Source organism: Ochlerotatus camptorhynchus, unplaced genomic scaffold (genome assembly GCF_037179485.1).
Source record: "Ochlerotatus camptorhynchus isolate MF236.1 unplaced genomic scaffold, CSIRO-AGI_Acam_v1.1 ptg000498l, whole genome shotgun sequence".
NCBI lineage: Eukaryota > Metazoa > Arthropoda > Insecta > Diptera > Culicidae > Ochlerotatus > Ochlerotatus camptorhynchus.
In genome coordinates, this window is record NW_027040983.1 from 55,714 (window position 1) to 76,984 (window position 21,271).

General features: G+C 37.4%; 1 protein-coding gene across 1 annotated transcript in view; it reads left to right on the forward strand.

The window, feature by feature from the left end:
* Positions 1–21,271, forward strand: part of LOC135712643 (uncharacterized) — a gene marked incomplete at its 5' end in the record, with an annotated part of 166,424 nt that overhangs the window by 20,843 nt on the left and 124,310 nt on the right. The window contains one exon of the mRNA XM_065235597.1: positions 3,307–3,380. Within this exon, the coding sequence (XP_065091669.1) occupies positions 3,307–3,380 (74 nt within the window). The remainder of the gene's footprint in view (positions 1–3,306; positions 3,381–21,271) is intronic.

Genomic DNA, 21,271 nt, shown 5'->3' on the forward strand with positions numbered 1-21,271 from the left:
TATATGGGAAGTTCCGTGCTTATTAATTGTAGTGTCAATAACTTTTAAAAATTAGAAAAATCGGGAAGATCAGAGAACTTCAATGCTGATGTTACAATAAATTCAAGAAAATTGTGAGAGCGCTTAAGAAATTTTGTAATCTTCAAGAAAGTCTAGAGAGCTTCAAAGTTGATTAGAGATATTCCGGTAGTCTCATTATAATCAAGAAAGTTCCAAGTATTTCAAAGATGATCAGAGTACTCTAAAACAGCTGGAGGACATATGGAATATTCCTAGATACATTTATGTAATGTTTTAAGAACTTCAAGGTATTGCGAGGACTTCAGGGATGTTTTATGACCATTTGGAAAATTTTCTGGATCATTAGAACATCCCCCAAGAGATCTTTTTTTCCGGAATTATGTCCTTGTTTCTTTCGACTGTTCCGTTAGCGCTCAGACTTCCGACTTCCTCCAGAATTTTTTTAATTCAAACGTTCCCCGGAATTTTCTTCCAGAATTTTCCGATCATAGTCCAAAAGTAAAAAAAAAAATCGCTTTCAAAAAAGGCAAAAATTTACAATTAATTAAAATAGTAAATACCGATTTTTTAAAACCTTCGATACCGATAAGCTTTACAACATACTGGCAACGCTGTTCCACTCTCACAAAATTTGAGAACAAAGAACCAAGGCGGAACAATAAACAAAAAAATCGCGAGGGTGTACTTCCACGGCGTATCACCAGTGTTGCCAGTTCAAAGGGTGGAAGATCCGGGGGGTAACAACGTGTAAGAAATTATTAGAGCGTATGATGTTTTCTTCTCAATTTCACGACAAGCAAAACTTGTTTTGGGTTTTAAGTGATGAATGATAATAGATTACACTATTAACTATATGTCAAGCTTATAAAATCATCCAGAAAATGGAAAGTTGTGAAATAGGATTAATTTTTAGGTCATTCAAATTCGGAAGTGATTTTCTCGATATGGAGTTACGCCCTTTTAAAATGTTAGTCTAGATTTGAACTTAAGGTTATGCAAATGTAACAATCCAATGGAACGGCCATTTTATCTTTAACTAGAAGTTCTACGAATCCCACTAGATTGCCTTTCGACATGAATTACAATTAAGCTGGGTTTAGACAGGGCAAGTGAATTGCTCAAGTCAGTTGAATTCAACCCAGCTTTAGAATTGAATTGCTTTTTTATGATGAGCCCCAATTAATCAATGACATTTATATAAGGTCTGGGCCAAAGGGTTTATTGGTGTTAGTGAAATGTGCAAATGTATAGTGGTGTTCGTATTGTATTGCAATGTTTATCTTTTTACACGAAACAATCAATCACGCAGCTGCAAAAATGTGATTTAATCTGTTTGTATAGCCATGGTTATCAAAAAGGAACGTCGATGAAGAGATAGGACCTTTTGAAATGTGCATCTAGATTTGGCCTTGTTGAATGCTTTAAAACCTTGATAAAACTTGCAATGTTGCTTGGATATTGCCTACACGAAACTACTTGAATTTAGTTCGATCAATTGATATCAGTGGAAGTGCTTCACTAAGTCGAGAGCAGGTGAAAGCTCGGAAAAGCCAGAAAGAAGAACTGCTGTAGGACGACAATTTCAAACATCTCTTTTATATTCCTACACAGAGCATTGTTTTTTTTTAAGTGAAACCCCCAGCGAGGCTCGTTCCTTGTTGAAGATTTTCCCGACTTCCCTGACCGTAGGGTACCAAACTGCTTTCCTCATACCAAACAAATCTCTTTAGTACGTAAAAGAATTTTCATTCCAAAGATCACAATGAGCAAACGATGCCAACCACCTCCACCTTCTCCATCGACAATGGGATTCCCATTTCGGAGAAATCCGTTCCCTTCTCAAACTGTGGATAGTCCATTAGGTATCCATTTGAAAAATTCCATTATGAAGGTATCTTCCCCTCCATCGACGGAAAGCAACATCCTTACACACCAATTCAAAAGAGCCGATTCGGCCATCCAGTCAATATCCCAATACATACGGCCCGCAGCATCCTTTTCCATCGAACGGGAAATTACGGACAAGTTGTCATCCCATTTTCCCCCATTGATGCCCGTTTGAATAGCAAACTCCCCACCAGCGGCCTATTTACTTTTCGGTTGAGTCTTTTTGTCTAAACAGTCGATTTCAACATCCTGTTGGGGAGAAAAGTCAGTTGGAGATGAGCAGGGTATCGTCTGTCAATAACTGTCTGCCCGGGTTCCTCCCAAGCTGCGAAACTAATTCTATCCTGTACCTTCCGGTCCCGGGTTCACCGGAACGACGGTTCCCATAGCTATGTGTCAACTTTTGTCGATGGTTGAAAAACAGCATGCATCCGCTTCCGGAATAGAACAGGGTTTCGATGGAACGCCGCGGATGAAGTTTGATGGTCGAGGAACAGGTTCGTCATGACGAAACTGCTTTCGTAAACATTTACTTTAATCACCGAATTCTCGCGAATGAAAGTTCAATCTTGTAAACAAACTACGCATACTAACTGGTAGAGGAAAAATATTATTCTATGTGGAGATATGTGCTAGTTTGTGCGAGTATGCTTTTATTCACGAAAACCTGCGGATGATGAAATGATTACAACTATTGTTTTTTAACTAAACATGTTTGGATAACTCCATGCGTGAAGCAAATGATTTACATAGTTGAAGATGCTTGACGTCAAATATCAGACTTAAAGTAGTCATTTTATACGCTAGATGAGGAGATGAAAATATAGAGTTCAAAGCGAGCAAAGGTCCATTTTGAGGAACAACAACAACTGGTGTCTTAAGCGACCCGTTAATCACACCGTCCAATACGAAAATAAGCGGTGTCACGACAGCAGCACTCTTTTAAAACCTTTACAGTTTCAAGCAGAAAGATGCGCAGCAAAATGGTACTCTATTATGAAAACTGGGTTAGGGAAAAACGTTTATCCCATAAAAACAGTGATTTTCAAAAAAAAATCAATTGAAAACTCTAAAAGTATTTATTTCAGCATATTTGTTGAGTAATTACCTATCGATTGGTGTATTTGGATTTAAATTTCATCTATAAATGACAAAGTTATAAGCATTCATAACGTAACACCTTTTCGTGACGGTCGCAATTTTAGATTACAAAAACACAATTATATCAATCTGGAATCATTTTTGGATAGGTCGTATGTAACAAATTTTATAATGAACCGTACGTTTCCGTTAAAGCTGCCATCTCTAAAAAGAGTATTTTTGTATTTCTTCGACTGCCCTTTTGATAGATCCCATTCTAATTGCTCCCCACCGCTCTTCTCTCATCTTCCATTTCAGAATCAGTCCTCTGGAGTCGATGGTCGGAGGAATGGGTGGTACTCTACGACGATTCAACGATGGCCTGGTTTACGGTAAGTATCATATGGCAGCTAGACAAAAAAGGCGAAACAATGTGCCAGAACCTTAAGCCGTTCCGAAATCACGAAAAATCCCAGACCCCGGAGCTGTCTCAAGGAACGAATGTCAAGTCCAAAAAGTTGACAAACACCACATAGTGGTGGTGGTGGTGGCAGTGCGCGGGAGATCGTCTCCCAACACTCACCTTTTTTCCGTCTTCATTTAGCACCTGTTTTGCCTCTTTGCAAGAATCACGAAACGGGAGCGGAAGACAGGTAAAGCAAAGCGGATGCTTGAAGGACGCCAAATGCTTGAGACAGCTTTTGCTTGTGAATGGCAGCACGGGCGGGGGTTCGTTCTCGAGGGGTTCCTGTGAAGAAGCAGGTTTGTTTGTCGGAGTCGAGGACGACGCTGATACCTATCTAGGTAGCTACCACCTACATACCTGTTTTTCGCTTATTCCGTTCGGTGTGAGTTGGAGATGAGTTTTTGATTTCCTACACAGACCGTGTGCGAACGAGCACAACAAACTTTTTTGTTTGATGTCTGTGTCATGCGAAGTTGGCGATGGGGAAAAAACGCGGCACCAAAGTTAGATGGTGGATGAAAGGAGGACAAATGTTTGATGAAAGATTTTGCCCGACGGTAAACAGAAAAATTACATTTTCCTTTTCGTGTGGAGGTGTATGTTTTTTTCTAAATCTTAGCACAGTTTTATCAGAAACGACAATTTTATGGGAAGTTGGATTCGTGGGAAACATCAAGAGAACTTAGTTAAAGTAGGAACACATTTTGTGGAGTTACTTGTCGGGAAAATCAACAAGATTAATTTCAGGACTTAAAATACTACAAAGCTTACCAAAGTAAACATTTACACTGAATTTTCCCACTGATCGTAAATACCTAGTTAAGAAACCTTCAAGGCAGTTTTGTGAACTACAGGAAAACTGTGAGTACTTTAAAGAATTTGCGGAAACATCAGGATTGTTGCGATAGTTTTGGAGTTTAGAGAACTTTATAGAAAATCAGATAAGTTTCAAGAACGTCAGGGAAATTTTGAAATCTTCAAGGACGATTCAAGATGTAGATAACTTCAGAGGCGTGTCAAGGATGTTGATTGAAATTTTTGGAAGCTTTTGGGAAATTCCAACTATGTCAGGGAAGTTGTGAAGATTTCAGAGTAATTCCATAATTTTTCCATAAACCAGGAATACCTTAGAAAAATTTCTGAAATTCTGAGGAAGAGAGAAGCTTCATGGAATTTTTATTATGTCCAAGATGTTTGGGAAGTTCATTGGAACTTCTGGCAAGTTCATCGGAACTTCTGGGAAGTTCTTCGGAACTTCTGGGAAGTTCTTCGGAACTTCTGGGAAGTTCTTTGGAACTTCTGGGAAGTTCTTCGGAACTTCTGGGAAGTTCTTCGGAACTTCTGGGAAGTTCTTCGGAACTTCTGGGAAGTTCTTCGGAACTTCTGGGAAGTTCTTCGGAACTTCTGGGAAGTTCTTCGGAACTTCTGGGAAGTTCTTCGGAACTTCTGGGAAGTTCTTCGGAACTTCTGGGAAGTTCTTCGGAACTTCTGGGAAGTTCTTCGGAACTTCTGGGAAGTTCTTCGGAACTTCTGGGAAGTTCTTCGGAACTTCTGGGAAGTTCTTCGGAACTTCTGGGAAGTTCTTCGGAACTTCTGGGAAGTTCTTCGGAACTTCTGGGAAGTTCTTCGGAACTTCTGGGAAGTTCTTCGGAACTTCTGGGAAGTTCTTCGGAACTTCTGGGGAGTTCTTCGGAACTTCTGGGAAGTTCTTCGGAACTTCTGGGAAGTTCTTCGGAACTTCTGGGAAGTTCTTCGGAACTTCTGGGAAGTTCTTCGGAACTTCTGGGAAGTTCTTCGGAACTTCTGGGAAGTTCTTCGGAACTTCTGGGAAGTTCTTCGGAACTTCTGGGAAGTTCTTCGGAACTTCTGGGAAGTTCTTCGGAACTTCTGGGAAGTTCTTCGGAACTTCTGGGAAGTTCTTCGAAACTTCTGGGAAGTTCTTCGGAACTTCTGGGAAGTTCTTCGGAACTTCTGGGAAGTTCTTCGGAACTTCTGGGAAGTTCTTCGGAACTTCTGGGAAGTTCTTCGGAACTTCTGGGAAGTTCTTCGGAACTTCTGGGAAGTTCTTCGGAACTTCTGGGAAGTTCTTCGGAACTTCTGGGAAGTTCTTCGGAACTTCTGGGAAGTTCTTCGGAACTTCTGGGAAGTTCTTCGGAACTTCTGGGAAGTTCTTCGGAACTTCTGGGAAGTTCTTCGGAACTTCTGGGAAGTTCTTCGGAACTTCTGGGAAGTTCTTCGGAACTTCTGGGAAGTTCTTCGGAACTTCTGGGAAGTTCTTCGGAACTTCTGGGAAGTTCTTCGGAACTTCTGGGAAGTTCTTCGGAACTTCTGGGAAGTTCTTCGGAACTTCTGGGAAGTTCTTCGGAACTTCTGGGAAGTTCTTCGGAACTTCTGGGAAGTTCTTCGGAACTTCTGGGAAGTTCTTCGGAACTTCTGGGAAGTTCTTCGGAACTTCTGGGAAGTTCTTCGGAACTTCTGGGAAGTTCTTCGGAACTTCTGGGAAGTTCATCGGAACTTCTGGGAAGTTCATCGGAACTTCTGGGAAGTTCTTCGGAACTTCTGGGAAGTTCTTCGGAACTTCTGGGAAGTTCTTCGGAACTTCTGGGAAGTTCTTCGGAACTTCTGGGAAGTTCTTCGGAACTTCTGGGAAGTTCTTCGGAACTTCTGGGAAGTTCTTCGGAACTTCTGGGAAGTTCTTCGGAACTTCTGGGAAGTTCTTCGGAACTTCTGGGAAGTTCTTCGGAACTTCTGGGAAGTTCATCGGAACTTCTGGGAAGTTCTTCGGAACTTCTGGGAAGTTCTTCGGAACTTCTGGGAAGTTCTTCGGAACTTCTGGGAAGTTCTTCGGAACTTCTGGGAAGTTCTTCGGAACTTCTGGGAAGTTCTTCGGAACTTCTGGGAAGTTCTTCGGAACTTCTGGGAAGTTCTTCGGAACTTCTGGGAAGTTCTTCGGAACTTCTGGGAAGTTCTTCGGAACTTCTGGGAAGTTCTTCGGAACTTCTGGGAAGTTCTTCGGAACTTCTGGGAAGTTCTTCGGAACTTCTGGGAAGTTCTTCGGAACTTCTGGGAAGTTCTTCGGAACTTCTGGGAAGTTCTTCGGAACTTCTGGGAAGTTCTTCGGAACTTCTGGGAAGTTCTTCGGAACTTCTGGGAAGTTCTTCGGAACTTCTGGGAAGTTCTTCGGAACTTCTGGGAAGTTCTTCGGAACTTCTGGGAAGTTCTTCGGAACTTCTGGGAAGTTCTTCGGAACTTCTGGGAAGTTCTTCGGAACTTCTGGGAAGTTCTTCGGAACTTCTGGGAAGTTCTTCGGAACTTCTGGGAAGTTCTTCGGAACTTCTGGGAAGTTCTTCGGAACTTCTGGGAAGTTCTTCGGAACTTCTGGGAAGTTCTTCGGAACTTCTGGGAAGTTCTGGGAACAAAAAAATGTCTTGGGACTTCCCAAAAGTTTTCGGAATTTCTGTTATGTTTTTGGATTTTCTGTGAGGTACTTAGATTTTCTCGGAAGTTGTCAGAATTTCTGGGAATATCTTGGAGTTTTGGAATTTTCCTTTTAATATCTGGGAAGTTCTGGGACGGTCTTGTGACTTCTTAAGAAATCTTGGAAGTTCTTGGAATTTCTGGGAAGCATTTAGATTTTTTAGGATCTTCCCTAGACCTAGGAATCTCTGCTAAGTTCTCGGTTCTAGATCAAAGTAATGGTCGCAGTCCCATCAAAAAAAGGTCTTGTGACTACCGAAAACTTGTTGGAATTTCTGTGAAGTTCTTGGATTTTCTGTGAAGTTCTCAGAATTTCTGGGTAGATTTTGGAATTTTTGAAATTTAATTGGAATTTGTGACATCTGAAAAGCTCTTTGAAGATTTTAGGTTTTCCGAGGGGGACGACACATCTAAATCTCAAGTTTAGAAGCTCAACAAATCTCACACTAGCAATCAATTTTTTGCAGGAAATCTTCAGAATCGTCATCAATCTTCTTTCTATCTACTCAGCGTGCGCGCAGGTAGCTACAGCAAAACACAATCTTTTTTGCATCGTAGATAGAGTCATCCTCCTCGGGGTTTTCTGGGCTTATTTTGAAATTTCTAGGAAATTACAGGAGCTCACAGTAAATCAAAGTAATTGGCGCAGTGATAAAAAAAACCCCATCACAAAAATGACTACCGAAAACTTTCCGGAATTTCTGAGAAAGCTCTTGGACTTTCTGTGAAGTTCTTGGATTTTCTGGAAACTTCTGGGAAAATTTAGGCATTTTTTTTTAATTTTCATGGAAGTTTTTAGAAGTTCTGCGAAGTTCTAGGATGATCTTGTGAATTCTGAAACGTTTGGTTTTGGAAAGTTATTGAAATTTCTCAGAAGAATTGGGATTTGTTTTTGGAAGATCTGAGAAATTCAGGAAGTTTTTGGAATTTCTAGAAAGTTCTTGGAACTTATGGAAATTCCCTAGATGTTTTGGTAAGTTCTCATAGTATCTGAGAAGTGCTCAATATTTCCGAAAAGTTCTCAGAAATTGAAGAAAATTCATGGTATTTTTTGGACGTTCCGAAAACTTCTAGGAAAAGGGTTCTTGGTACTTCATTTATGTTTTTTATTTCTATTCGTTCCTTTTATGGTGTGTTCCATGATTGAAATACACCATACTAGGAACGTATATCCATAACTGTTACATCTACCCTAAGTTTTCTGAAATTCCCTGGACCTTCCATGAACCTATCAAAGTTATCCATAAGTTTTTGAAACTTCCTTTAATTTATTTTAGCTGTCCAGAAGTTCTCAGGTTTTCTCTGAAGTTTCTCAAGTGTCCTTGAAGTTTCGATCTAGATTAAAGTAATGGTCACAGTGATAAAAAATACCCATCGCAATGGGTTTTGTGACTTCGGAAACCTTGTCGGAATTTCTGTAAAGTTCTTGGATTTTCTGTGAAGTTCACAGAATTTCTGGGAAAATCTTGGAATTTTCGGGATTTTCATGGAATTTGTCACATCTTAAAAGCTCTTGAAGTTTATGGGAGGTTTTGGGTTTTCTGGGCTCACCTTGGAATTGCTGCGAGGTTCTAGGCATTTCTACTAAATCCTAGGAGCTCACAATAGATCAAAGTAATGTTCGTAGTTATAAAAATACCAAAACTTCTGGGAAAATGAAGGCATTTTTTTTTTATTTTTATGGAATTTTTTTAGAAGTACTGTCAAGTTCTAGGATGATCTTGTGAATTCTGAAACGTTTTTGGAATTTGTTGAAATTTCTCAGAATAATTGGGATTTTTTGGGAAAGTCTAGGAAATTCTGGAAGCTTTTGTAATTTCTAGAAAGTTTTTGGGACTTATGGGAATTCACTGGATGTTTTGGTAAGTTCTCAGAGTATCTGAGAAGTGCTCAGAATTTCTGAAAAGTACTCAAAAATGTTGTTGAAGTTAACAGAACTTTCCTCTAGTTCAGTGGTTCTCAAATGTTTGTCGATTGCGACACACTTTGAGAAATTCCATATGGTTTAGTGAACTTAAGAACAATTTTGGAAGGGTCACAGAAATCTTGAGAAGTTCCCGGAAGAACTTTAGGGAGGTTTAGAGATATAAAGGGCAATTCCAGATCATCATCAGTAAACTAGTGAGATCTTCAGGGAAGCTTCGAGAACTTCAAGAAAGTTTAGAGATCTTCAGGGTAGTCCCATTGACTTCACAGAAATTGATGGAACTTTGAAGAAATTCGGAGGAATTAAAGGAAAGTAAGTTTCATAAACAAACTGCGAGAACATAAGGGAAGTTCCCAAAACTTCTGGAATGTTTTGGAAACTTCAGGGAAGCTTAAAGAACTTGAAGGTGGATCCATTTGCTTCAGGAAAACTGCAGAAACTTTGTAGAAGTTCTAAGAACTTCAGGAATATCCAGGGAACCCAATCAAACTTCAGAGATGTCCAGATATATTAAATAAAATTGTGGACATTTAAAGAAGTTTCAAGTACCGCAGAGAAGCTACGTCTAGAGATCTTTGGGGGTTTTTTAAGGATCTTATTGGCAGTTCCAATAACTTCAGGGAAGTTCGGAGAACTGCAGGAAAGTCCAGATTTTCTGGAGAGTTTAAAAGATCTGTAAGCGTAGGTTCCGATAAATTCAGAAAAGTTCCATAAACTTCAGGAAAATTTCAAGAACTTTAAACAGTTTCGGGTGTTTCATGATAGTCCAGTGATCTCCAGAGAACTTAAGTAAACTTCAATGAAAATTCGGGAACTTCACAGAAGCCCAGAGAACATTAGGAAAGTTTAATAAATTGTTATGGCAGTACCAAGATCTTCAGGAGAATTGAAAGAACTCTAGGGATGCTTCAAGATCATTAAGACAAATCAAAGAACCTGAGAATTTCATTAAAGTTTTGGAAAGAAATATGAACATCAGGAAATTGTGAGCGTATTTAGAGGGAATTCCATGATTTTAATGCTAGTTTCAAGAACTTTAAAAAATAGCATAAGCCTCACCCAATATCACTGAATTGGTGAAAAGTTGAGAGATGCTTAGGAAGATTAATTATATTCAGGTCAGAGTTCTTCAGGGACCAATCAGAAATCTTCAGAGCAGCCTCATTAATTTAAGGAAAATTGCAGTTCCAAAGAATTGTGAAATATTCCGAGCATGTAGGAAACTTCATGGGTATCCAGAAAAGTTCAGAACAAAATAGATTGTTTTGGTGAAGTTCCGTGAGCTTTTAAGAAGTTTTCAAAACTTAAGGAACGGGAACGTAAAGGAATATCAAGGAACATGCAGGAAATTGAATTAACTAGGGGAAATGTTGGCTTCGGCAATACCTTAACCTATTATCGTCAGGGGGGTAAACAAAGTCCTAGAGCACTCAAATTTGGCCAATAGGTGCTCTGAAACACATTGTATCCACATGCCAAAATTGCGCTCTCAAGGACGTTGTTTACCTCCCTGACGATAATTGGTTAAGGTATTGCCGAAGCCAACTTTTCCCCTACAGCAAAATCATGGGGACTTTTTAATTTAAAAAAATATATGATTAGTTTTAGAGCGTTTTCATGAGCATCAGGAACCTGTTGAGATCTTAAGTGAAAATCTTATTTCAATTCAATTACAAGTAAATTTCGGGGCGTTAATGAAGTTCTATTTTTATTTTTTTTTAATTCTAAAGAACTCAAGGAAAGTTATCAAATTTTAGGAAAACTGCAGGAACTTCATAAAATTCCAGAGAACGTCAGGAAAATTCAGAAAACTTCAGGGCTGTATGAAAAACTTTAAGAAAATTGTTGGGAACTTCAATTTCAGGGAACTCAGAGGAATTATAATTGCAAGAACTTTGGATAATTTCCAAGAACTTCAAGATCAGATACCCTTAGGGCAGTTCCATTAATTTCAGAGAAACTACAACAGTTTTGAGAACTTCAGGAAACTTTTTGAGACTTCAAAACATTCCTAGAATTTCGGAAAAAAAAATATGATACACTAGGGAAATTGAGGTAGTTTTAAGGAAGTCCAGAGAAGTTTAAAGATTTCAAGGGAAGCACAGTGAGAGTTATAAGGCACCTTCAGGAAACTTCTGTAGCTTTTAAGAAGTTCTAAGGACTTCTAGTGAACTTCAAGGAAGTCCAGAGACAGTAAGGGAATCAATGGAACTTGGAGGAAGTATAGAGAAGTTCACAAATGTTTACAGATTATTACCCAAGTAACAATTTTGGTTTTATAAGGGTTCTGTAGACCATGATTTAGACTTGTAAAATGCTGTAAAACCGCTATAAAACCTGCAATGTTACTTGGGTAGGGCAGCTTCGTGAACCTTAGCATAGTTCCGAGAACTACATCTAAGCTAGTTGCATGGCGAGCTGAATGAAGACATGTTTTGCTCTTGGTTTGAGGGAACTAAATTCTGTGTATATTCCTTTATTAGAATTAAGCATGCTCTTGAATGGGAGTGCATGGCTTTGATGTGGGTGGGGTGCAATCATCTAAGAAATCAGTTAGTAATCAGCTCTAAATTTACCATGACAGCACTGAACCTCTCGCAATTTATCTGAAGGTCTTGATAATTCTCTTAAATTCTTAGAACTTCTATCAAGTCTAGATAGTTCTCTGAGATCCTTGGTGTATTTCTGAACTCCTCTCAGAATGCACTAGAGCAATGGAGACATTGCAAGAAGGCTTTATTATCGTGGAGAGTGACGAGTTTTACGAGAGTGACTCAAAATTGAGTAGAGTCCAGAGGTGGTAAATGTAACGAACATTTAATCATACTTTTAGATGGAGGTAGAGTCGACCTGGGGGTAAGACAGCTGCACTCCGAGTAAATATATTTGCAGCGAGTAAATTTGAGTTACTCATATTTACTCAAAAATGATCAAAGTGGTCTCGATTTTCTGATCAAAGAAATATCGTCTGACAGCATATTTCGTTTGAAGCATCTATTTGCCCATTTGACAGATCGAATCGTGCGTTTAGAAATCGAATTGTGGACAAACGAAATGCTACTGTGGTGGTTTGACTACACGTTGGTTTTACGGGGCTTGTCGTTCGTGTGTGGCTTGGATGCCATTCAGGTGCCTTCCCTCATTGGTGAGGATTGACACGGCCTATGACGATACAGGAGTGACCCGTTCCAAAAGGAGAATGCTCCTTTTTGGTTACCTGAGGTACAACCAGAGCTTTAAGCTTCCTTCATGGTCAATTGAATTGGGACTGCTGATTGTGGCATATTATGTAGCTGCTGCTTCTAGGCCAGATTTGGCCAGCTTCGCCGGCGAAAGAAAACCACTTAAACTTTAGCGCTTTGCCAGCAATCGTAAATGTATCATTGAAAAAGCGTTGCCAGATGTATTGCCTCTATCAATGAATTAATGTTTATTAAAACAAGCAATTGTGAAGTTAAACTGGATGTATTTAATGGTGAATAAATATCAGAAACTGAATAAATAAAAAAAAACGACCATTTAAGGCATTTTAGCGGTCCAATTAAAAAAATTACAGAAAATTGAATTCAACGCTAACAGGAGAGATGGCAGCAGTGCTACAAAACTGTATTGCTCTAAGAATTGAATTTATTGAATTATTTTAGTATAATCCGAACCTATCGAATCACCAAAAGTTCCTCTACAGAAATTCCAAGAAAACACGTCAACAAGTAAGCAAACAAGCAAAGTAATGCTTGACAGCATCGGTTTCAACATTATTTTCAATATAACAATCAGGTTGCTATGTGTATATAAGACATTGAGCAGCGTGAGTTACTCAGAGTTACTCAAAATTAACTTCGGTTTTACTCATGATCGATAGCTGTCTTGCCCCCAGGAGTCGACTCAATTTCGGTAAGTTGAATTTTCCGGGTTTTTCCAGGAAAAACTCTTCGAATATGAGGAAAATCAATAGAGGTTTCACTCAGTCTATTAGTATACACGTAGACCAAGTAAAATGTTGTTCACTTTTCTCATATTCGAGAAGTTTTTGCTGGTTTTCCTCGGCTTTTGCTCGGAAAATTCAACCACCAACCATTTTTTCCGAAATGGAGTAGACCCGTTTGAACGATAGTGCGGGGTTGAAATAAGAAAATAAATTTCTTGAAACGAACGTAGTGGTCCGTCATGAAGTGAGGGGCTCGGGAGCCTTGTAGCGATCGTTTTTGCTTACTGAGCATTAAATCAATCCACTCCACAATAAATAGTCGCAACGATTTCCCATGTTCTAAACACGACCACAAGATTTATCAAATCATTTATCAAGAAGAACTCTCGATGTACGAAAACGGCTTCCAAAAAAGCGAGCATCACGCCAACTTTCCCTCGATTCGCTAATTGATTTTTCGAATTATTGTTCCTTGCCGGCGGTGGAAGTTTCAATTTTCAATCATGGATAAATGTTGACCCCGCTTTCGAATTCCGGCGAAGTCTCGCGCGTAGATTGATTAATTAAATTTCAACAACCACATTAACCCGATCGCTGCCAGCGAGGAAGCATTTGTTTCGCAATTGTCCGGTATTGTTCGGTGGAAAATCCTGCCCGATAATGGGACGGGAAGGTGAAAAGCCCCGAAAGCAGCGGCAGAAACGCACCCATCGAATCGGGAAGCACTCATCCGTTATTATTTCAGCTTACGCCGCTCGCTGCTCCTCCACTTCCCCGGTCGGTCCCGATGAAAAACAGGCACATTAATTTGGACAAATTACTACCCCCGAAGCAACAGCCCAGGGCCCAGGTCAGATGAAGTAAACTTTTCACTTTGCTGCCGCACGGAAGTTTTGTTGCTAAGGCAAATGCGTGCGATAAGCGAAATAAGTTTGCGAATTTATGGGAGTTTCTTCAACGTGGCTACTGAACTTGTTTTTTTTTTGGGTTGCTGAGTTTCCACAAATCCTCCTAAACTGGGCTGAGAGAGTTTGTTCATCAGAAGTTATGTGAGTAAGTGTGAGGACGTAAAAGGTCGACTACTGCCAAGAGGGATTTGTCGTTTCACATTTGGATTGTTGATGACCGCCTGTCGGCAGCAATTGGTAGCAACAGATTTTCTGCATCTTTTGGTTTTTTTTTTATTAAGTTCCTGCTGGGAGTTTACGCCGGCTCTCAACTTCTAAGCTCCTTGAGCACTTTCACAGTTGTTAATTGAGAGCGTTCTAAGTTTGACCGTTTTTGCATTAGTATAATTGTGTGGCAAGTACAAAAATTCTAGACCAGATCGGGAATCGAACCCAACCGCCTCCAGCTGGCATGGCCTTGCTTTACAGCTGAAAATTTACCGACTGAGCTAAAGGAGGTCCCTTGAGCAGTTGCAATAAATTGAATTCGGAGGATAGTTCCAAGATTTTGAGGAATATTTCTAGGGCACTCAGAAAAGTAAATTTAAAAAAAAAACTCTTGGACTCTTCTGAAATCTTCAGAACTACTTGACAGTTCCCAAAACTTTCCAGAAGGTATTTAAACTGCTTTAAAGTTCATTTGCTGTTTGAGAATCCAGCCTGATGCTCACAATACTTTTCTTCAATTTTTGACGTTGGGCTACGTCTGCTACTCTGTGAAAACTGAAAATGGAACATGTAACACAATTATGAAAGATTTTGAACGTTAATATCTCAGCTGTCCCTGGACCAACTTCAATTATTTTATCACCAATCGAGCAGATATATTTCTACAGATCTGTTAAATTTAAGACATTATCATTTTTCAAAATGTCACTATTGAAAATTGCATGAATGTGCAACTGTTGCTTTGATAATTAAAATCATCACCGATTGCCTGCGAAAAGCGATTTCCCTAGCACAGATTTCAAAGTTGAATTCCATCCGGTCTCACCAAACGGTGTTTGTTCAATAACTACGTGGTGAGTGGTGCCGTTCTCCAGTTCACAACGAAAGGCTGCCTGTAAACAGCGAGCTGCAGTCCAACATGAGCATCCATAGAAGGAGGAAGAAGCCGCACCGCTATTGATCGGAATCAGTAGCTCTTCGTGAGTCGCTGTGGGCCATCTACTAGTATGTCAAGCGCGTCATACTAAAGAGTATAAACAGAGAACCCCGCTCAAATTCCTATCCCTAGACAAAACACAAGCTCCTGCTGCAGTTAACAAATAAGATTTATCATATAAGACCACGTAGTCCTAGTTTTTTAAATGTATTTGAACTTTGTTGGACTTCCCTAAAGTTCCTCAATTTTCCGAACGGTCACATTGCCACTTTGCTTCAAAATCGAATGTTGTGCAAGTGTCCAGTGGTTTTGGATGTCATTCAGGATGAAGAACTCGAATATTGTGAATAGTTAAAATTTATCATAGTGTCGCTTACGTCCCTTTTTCATCTGACGGCAGTGAAGTTTTCGCAATTATTCTAGAACTCTAGGAAATTCCTGATCTTTTAACAATTCGCAGAAGTTCTCCCAACTGTTATTTTTTTAAATTTATGTTATTTCTCTAAAGTTTATGGAACTGCCCTATGGTTCTCTGTTCTTTCTTGAAAATCTAGAAACCTATCTAACGTTTTTGAAGTTCGCTTGAAGCTTGTTGTGCTGCCATGAATTAAATTAAACTGTCCTAAAAATGTCTAAGATTCCATGAAGATCACTGAACTTATGTGAAGAACTCAAAAAATGTCTTAACATCTATGAAGATCTATTAAAATCAGGAAAATTCTTTAAACATTTGCGAACATCTCCAATGTGCCTCCAATGTTAACCAAATTCCCGATTTCCATTTGACGTTTGTCAGCTGTAAGCTTCTCTCTGACACTTGAAAGTCCTACCTCGGCAACATGATCGCACTGAACGATGGGACGTTGGGGGTTTGCTGGCTTGACAGTGGCCCCAGGAACAAGCTGGGGGATATTGTTGGTCCTGCAGACCGTCGATGTACGTGCACTCGCGGTGTTCCGAATGGAAGATCTTCCGTTGCTGATGATTGGCCATTTGCGCCAGGAATTGAGCTGCTCGTGAAAATAACTTCTTGAATCTCGGCTTTGGTGGCGACCCAGAACCGGGCAATCGAATCCAGGTCCATCTATGGTAGTTGTTGACCCGATCAGCACCCAAGTATAAATATAACACAGGTCATCACTGGAATTTCGAATCGCGGAAAATATGCTCCAATTACGAGACAAACTATCTCACATAAATTATTAATTTTAAATGTTTCCAAATTTTCAAACGTGACAAAGAATACCTTGCTTGTTGGTATTCTTCTTCGTTCACTTTTAATCTATTTTTTCTTTCTTCTCACCATACTTCAAATTATTCATCATCTTCTTTCTTCATCCTCCTTGCTTTGATTTTCTCTTACACGTTTTCACGATTTCTCCAATTTTCCATCGGTGTTGTCTTCTTCATTTTGCTATTTTCTGATTTATCTTCTTGATCTTCTTCGTCTTTTTCCGCTTCATTTTCAGTTCCGACTTAACTTCATCATATATTTTTTCTTTTGATCTTCTTCTTCTTCTTCTTCCATCCCCTATCCGCTTTGTATTCTTGATGAACTTCACCTTCTTTACATGACCGTATCAATTTTGTCCAGCTCAGTTCATCTTCTTTGATCTTCATCCAGTTACATGTTTGCCTTCCTCACATTCTTCCTTCCTTACTTGCTCCGTTAACTGCTTAACCTTCTTGCCACTACACCGGGCTTCGGCTGCACCATCTTCTTTTCTCTACATCCTTCAAATTTTTCGGTACAGTCCAGTTGGCCTTAGAAAATTCAGTAAATTGGTGGTTTGCTCCTCAGAGTTTCCTAGCGCATCTCACAAGCTTGTTGTGTCAATGTCGTTCTCTTGTCGTTGACTCTCGTAGTTTTTACACACTACACTACGTAGCACATCTAAAGCCGTTCCACAACAACTGGGCGGGGCTTCCTTCTTCAATAAGAACGTATGGGTTAGCCGCGTGTGATCGATTCTTAGTCGCACGCGGTCATTAGCACACGCTGGTCGAAAGTGCTTTTCCGTTCCGTCCTCTTGTGCGTGTCGTCTTTGACTTCTCTTAGTTTGGAGTCTCTGGTCGCGAACCATTGGTCGTTCCATCGTTGGCGTATTGTTTGCTTCACCATTCTTAACACATCTTCGCCTAGGATTGGTATTCAAATAGGAGGTTCTGTTCTCGCCATGTTAGCTAACCGATCAGCTTCGATGTTTCCGTGGATGCCGGCGTGTCCAGGTATCCAGCAGAAACGGATGGATTTGTTTCGTGCTATTTCCTTCACTTCCTGAATCCACGGGTGGGAACTGCCCATAAATTATCGTTATTAAATTAAATGGTTATTGATATAGATATTAAACCGTCCAAAAGATTTCTTCCTTTAAATTCTCTAGACTGCCCTGAATTTCTCAGTATTTTTCAAGCACCCGTAATTTTATTGAAGTTAATTGAATTGCCTTTAATTTTCCTTAATTTTTCTAAAGTATTGTATACTTCACAAAACCTCACGGAACGTTGCCTTCAATAACTAATTTGCCCTGAACTTCTCTGGACATCCCAAAAGTATTCTCTACTTCTCTGAGGTTCCCTAAATATACTTAATTCCCCAACGCTTATGAAGTTTCCGGATCATTCATAGAATTCTAGTATTATCCCATAGTTCCACGGAACTTTTTGTAAGTCTATGCAAATTTCCTCAATTTAATGGGCTTGATCTGAAATTATCTGATCGTCCTCGATGTGCTCGGGACTATGCTGAATATCATGAAACTATATAGAGTCTTCATAATGCTTTGAAGATTTCTGGAATTTCTTAAAAATATAGTTTTTTGATTTTCGATGATTTTTGGATGATTTCTGGATGGTTTCTGGATGATTTCGGGATGATTTCTGGATGATTTTTCGATGATTTCTGGTTGATTTCTGGATGATTTCTGGATGATTTCTGGATGATTACTGGATGATTTCTGGATGATTTCTGGATGATTTCTGGATGATTTCTGGATGATTTCTGGATGATTTCTGGATGATTTCTGGATGATTTCTGGATGATTTCTGGATGATTTCTGGATGATTTCTGGATGATTTCTGGATGATTTCTGGATGATTTCTGGATGATTTCTGGATGATTTCTGGATGATTTCTGGATGATTTCTGGATGATTTCTGGATGATTTCTGGATGATTTCTGGATGATTTCTGGATGATTTATGGATGATTTCTGGATGATTTCTGAATGATTTCTGGATGATTTCTGGATGATTTCTGGATGATCTCTGGATGATCTCTGGATCATTTCTGGATGATTTCTGGATGATTTCTGGATGATTTCAGGATGATTTCTGGATGATTTCTGGATAATTTCTGGATGATTTCTGGATGATTTCTGGATGAGTTCTTGATGATTTCTGGATGACTTCTGAATGATTTATGGATGATTTTTCGATGATTTCTGGATGATTTCTGGATGATTTCTGGATGAGTTCTGGATGATTTCTGGATGATTTCTGGATGAGTTTTTGATGATTTCTGGATGACTTCTGAATGATTTATGGATGATTTTTTGATGATTTCTGGATGATTTCTGGATGATTTCTTGATGATTTCTGGATGATTTCTGGATGACTTCTGAATGATTTCTGAATGATTTCTGGATGATTTGGAATGATTTTTGAATGATTTCTGGATGATTTCTGGATGATTTCTGGATGATTTGGAATGATTTTCGAATGATTTCTGGATGATTTCTGGATGATTTCTGGATGATTTATGGATGATTTCTGGATGATTTGTGGATGATTTGTGGATGATTTCTGGATGATTTCTGGATGATTTCTGGATGATTTCTGGATGATTTCTGGATGATTTCTGGATGATTTCTGGATGATTTCTGGATGATTTCTGGATGATTTCTGGATGATTTCTGGATGATTTCTGGATGATTTCTGGATGATTTCTGGATGATTTCTGGATGATTTCTGGATGATTTCTGGATGATTTCTGGATGATTTCTGGATGATTTCTGGATGATTTCTGGATGATTTCTGGATGATTTCTGGATGATTTCTGGATGATTTCTGGATGATTTCTGGATGATTTCTGGATGATTTCTGGATGATTTCTGGATGATTTCTGGATGATTTCTGGATGATTTCTGGATGATTTCTGGATGATTTCTGGATGATTTCTGGATGATTTTTGATTTTTGATTTTTGATTTTTGATTTTTGATTTTTAATTTTTAATTTTTGATTTTTGATTTTTGATTTTTGATTTTGGATTTTGGATTTTGGATTTTGGATTTTGGATTTTGGATTTTGGATTTTGGATTTTGGATTTTTGATTTTTGATTTTTGATTTTTGATTTTTGATTTTTGATTTTTGATTTTTGATTTTTGATTTTTGATTTTTGATTTTTGATTTTTGATTTTTGATTTTTGATTTTTGATTTTTGATTTTTGATTTTTGATTTTTGATTTTTGATTTTTGATTTTTGATTTTTGATTTTTGATTTTTGATTTTTGATTTTTGATTTTTGATTTTTGATTTTTGATTTTTGATTTTTGATTTTTGATTTTTGATTTTTGATTTTTGATTTTTGATTTTTGATTTTTGATTTTTGATTTTTGATTTTTGATTTTTGATTTTTGATTTTTGATTTTTGATTTTTGATTTTTGATTTTTGATTTTTGATTTTTGATTTTTGATTTTTGATTTTTGATTTTTGATTTTTGATTTTTGATTTTTGATTTTTGATTTTTGATTTTTGATTTTTGATTTTTGATTTTTGATTTTTGATTTTTGATTTTTGATTTTTGATTTTTGATTTTTGATTTTTGATTTTTGATTTTTGATTTTTGATTTTTGATTTTTGATTTTTGATTTTTGATTTTTGATTTTTGATTTTTGATTTTTGATTTTTGATTTTTGATTTTTGATTTTTGATTTTTGATTTTTGATTTTTGATTTTTGATTTTTGATTTTTGATTTTTGATTTTTGATTTTTGATTTTTGATTTTTGATTTTTGATTTTTGATTTTTGATTTTTGATTTTTGATTTTTGATTTTTGATTTTTGATTTTTGATTTTTGATTTTTGATTTTTGATTTTTGATTTTTGATTTTTGATTTTTGATTTTTGATTTTTGATTTTTGATTTTTGATTTTTGATTTTTGATTTTTGATTTTTGATTTTTGATTTTTGATTTTTGATTTTTGATTTTTGATTTTTGATTTTTGATTTTTGATTTTTGATTTTTGATTTTTGATTTTTGATTTTTGATTTTTGATTTTTGATTTTTGATTTTTGATTTTTGATTTTTGATTTTTGATTTTTGATTTTTGATTTTTGATTTTTGATTTTTGATTTTTGATTTTTGATTTTTGATTTTTGATTTTTGATTTTTGATTTTTGATTTTTGATTTTTGATTTTTGATTTTTGATTTTTGATTTTTGATTTTTGATTTTTGATTTTTGATTTTTGATTTTTGATTTTTGATTTTTGATTTTTGATTTTTGATTTTTGATTTTTGATTTTTGATTTTTGATTTTTGATTTTTGATTTTTGATTTTTGATTTTTGATTTTTGATTTTTGATTTTTGATTTTTGATTTTTGATTTTTGATTTTTGATTTTTGATTTTTGATTTTTGATTTTTTATTTTTTATTTTTGATTTTTGATTTTTGGATTTTTGATTTTTGATTTTTGATTTTTGATTTTTGATTTTTGATTTTTGATTTTTGATTTTTGATTTTTGATTTTTGATTTTTGATTTTTGGTTTTTAATTTTTGATTTTTGATTTTTGATTATTGATCCGAAATTTTTCTGAAGTTATCACAATTTCTCTTCAGTTGGTACAGGTTCTCAGAGGCTCTCCCTGAAGTACTCGGCACATTCTTAATGGTTCTTGTTTTTTTTTCTCTGAAGAACATTTCATATCTCACGCTTATAGATTTTAAAACTCATGGTTTTCTGAGGTAATTGTGACTTCTCAGCAGTTTCCACAGCTTCTTTCAAATTATTTCCCCATCTTTGAATTTATTTTGACTTACATTAAGTTATCTGAATATTCCTGAAATTCCCAGAACTTTTCAACAGATCCTGCAGCTTTTTGATGTTCAATGGAACCACTGTGAAGTTCTTAAGGCTTCCATGAAGTTCCCCATATTTTCAAGACGACCTTGGATGGTTTTTAGTAATTTGTAATTTATTAATTTAGTAATACAAAAGTGTTCGTACTGTTTGCGGGTTGTACGGGTTGCTGAATTTGCCACACCCACAGATCGCCTGCCATACTAAGTACTTCTTGATAAATGATTTCTTCCGTAACTTCTCCGGAACATCCAGCCGGGACTTGCCGACGAAAAAGTCCAGACCGGGGATCTACTTGGTGTCCATTACGTTGCATTTTGCCACCGTATTCTGTTTATCGGTTCGGTTAAGC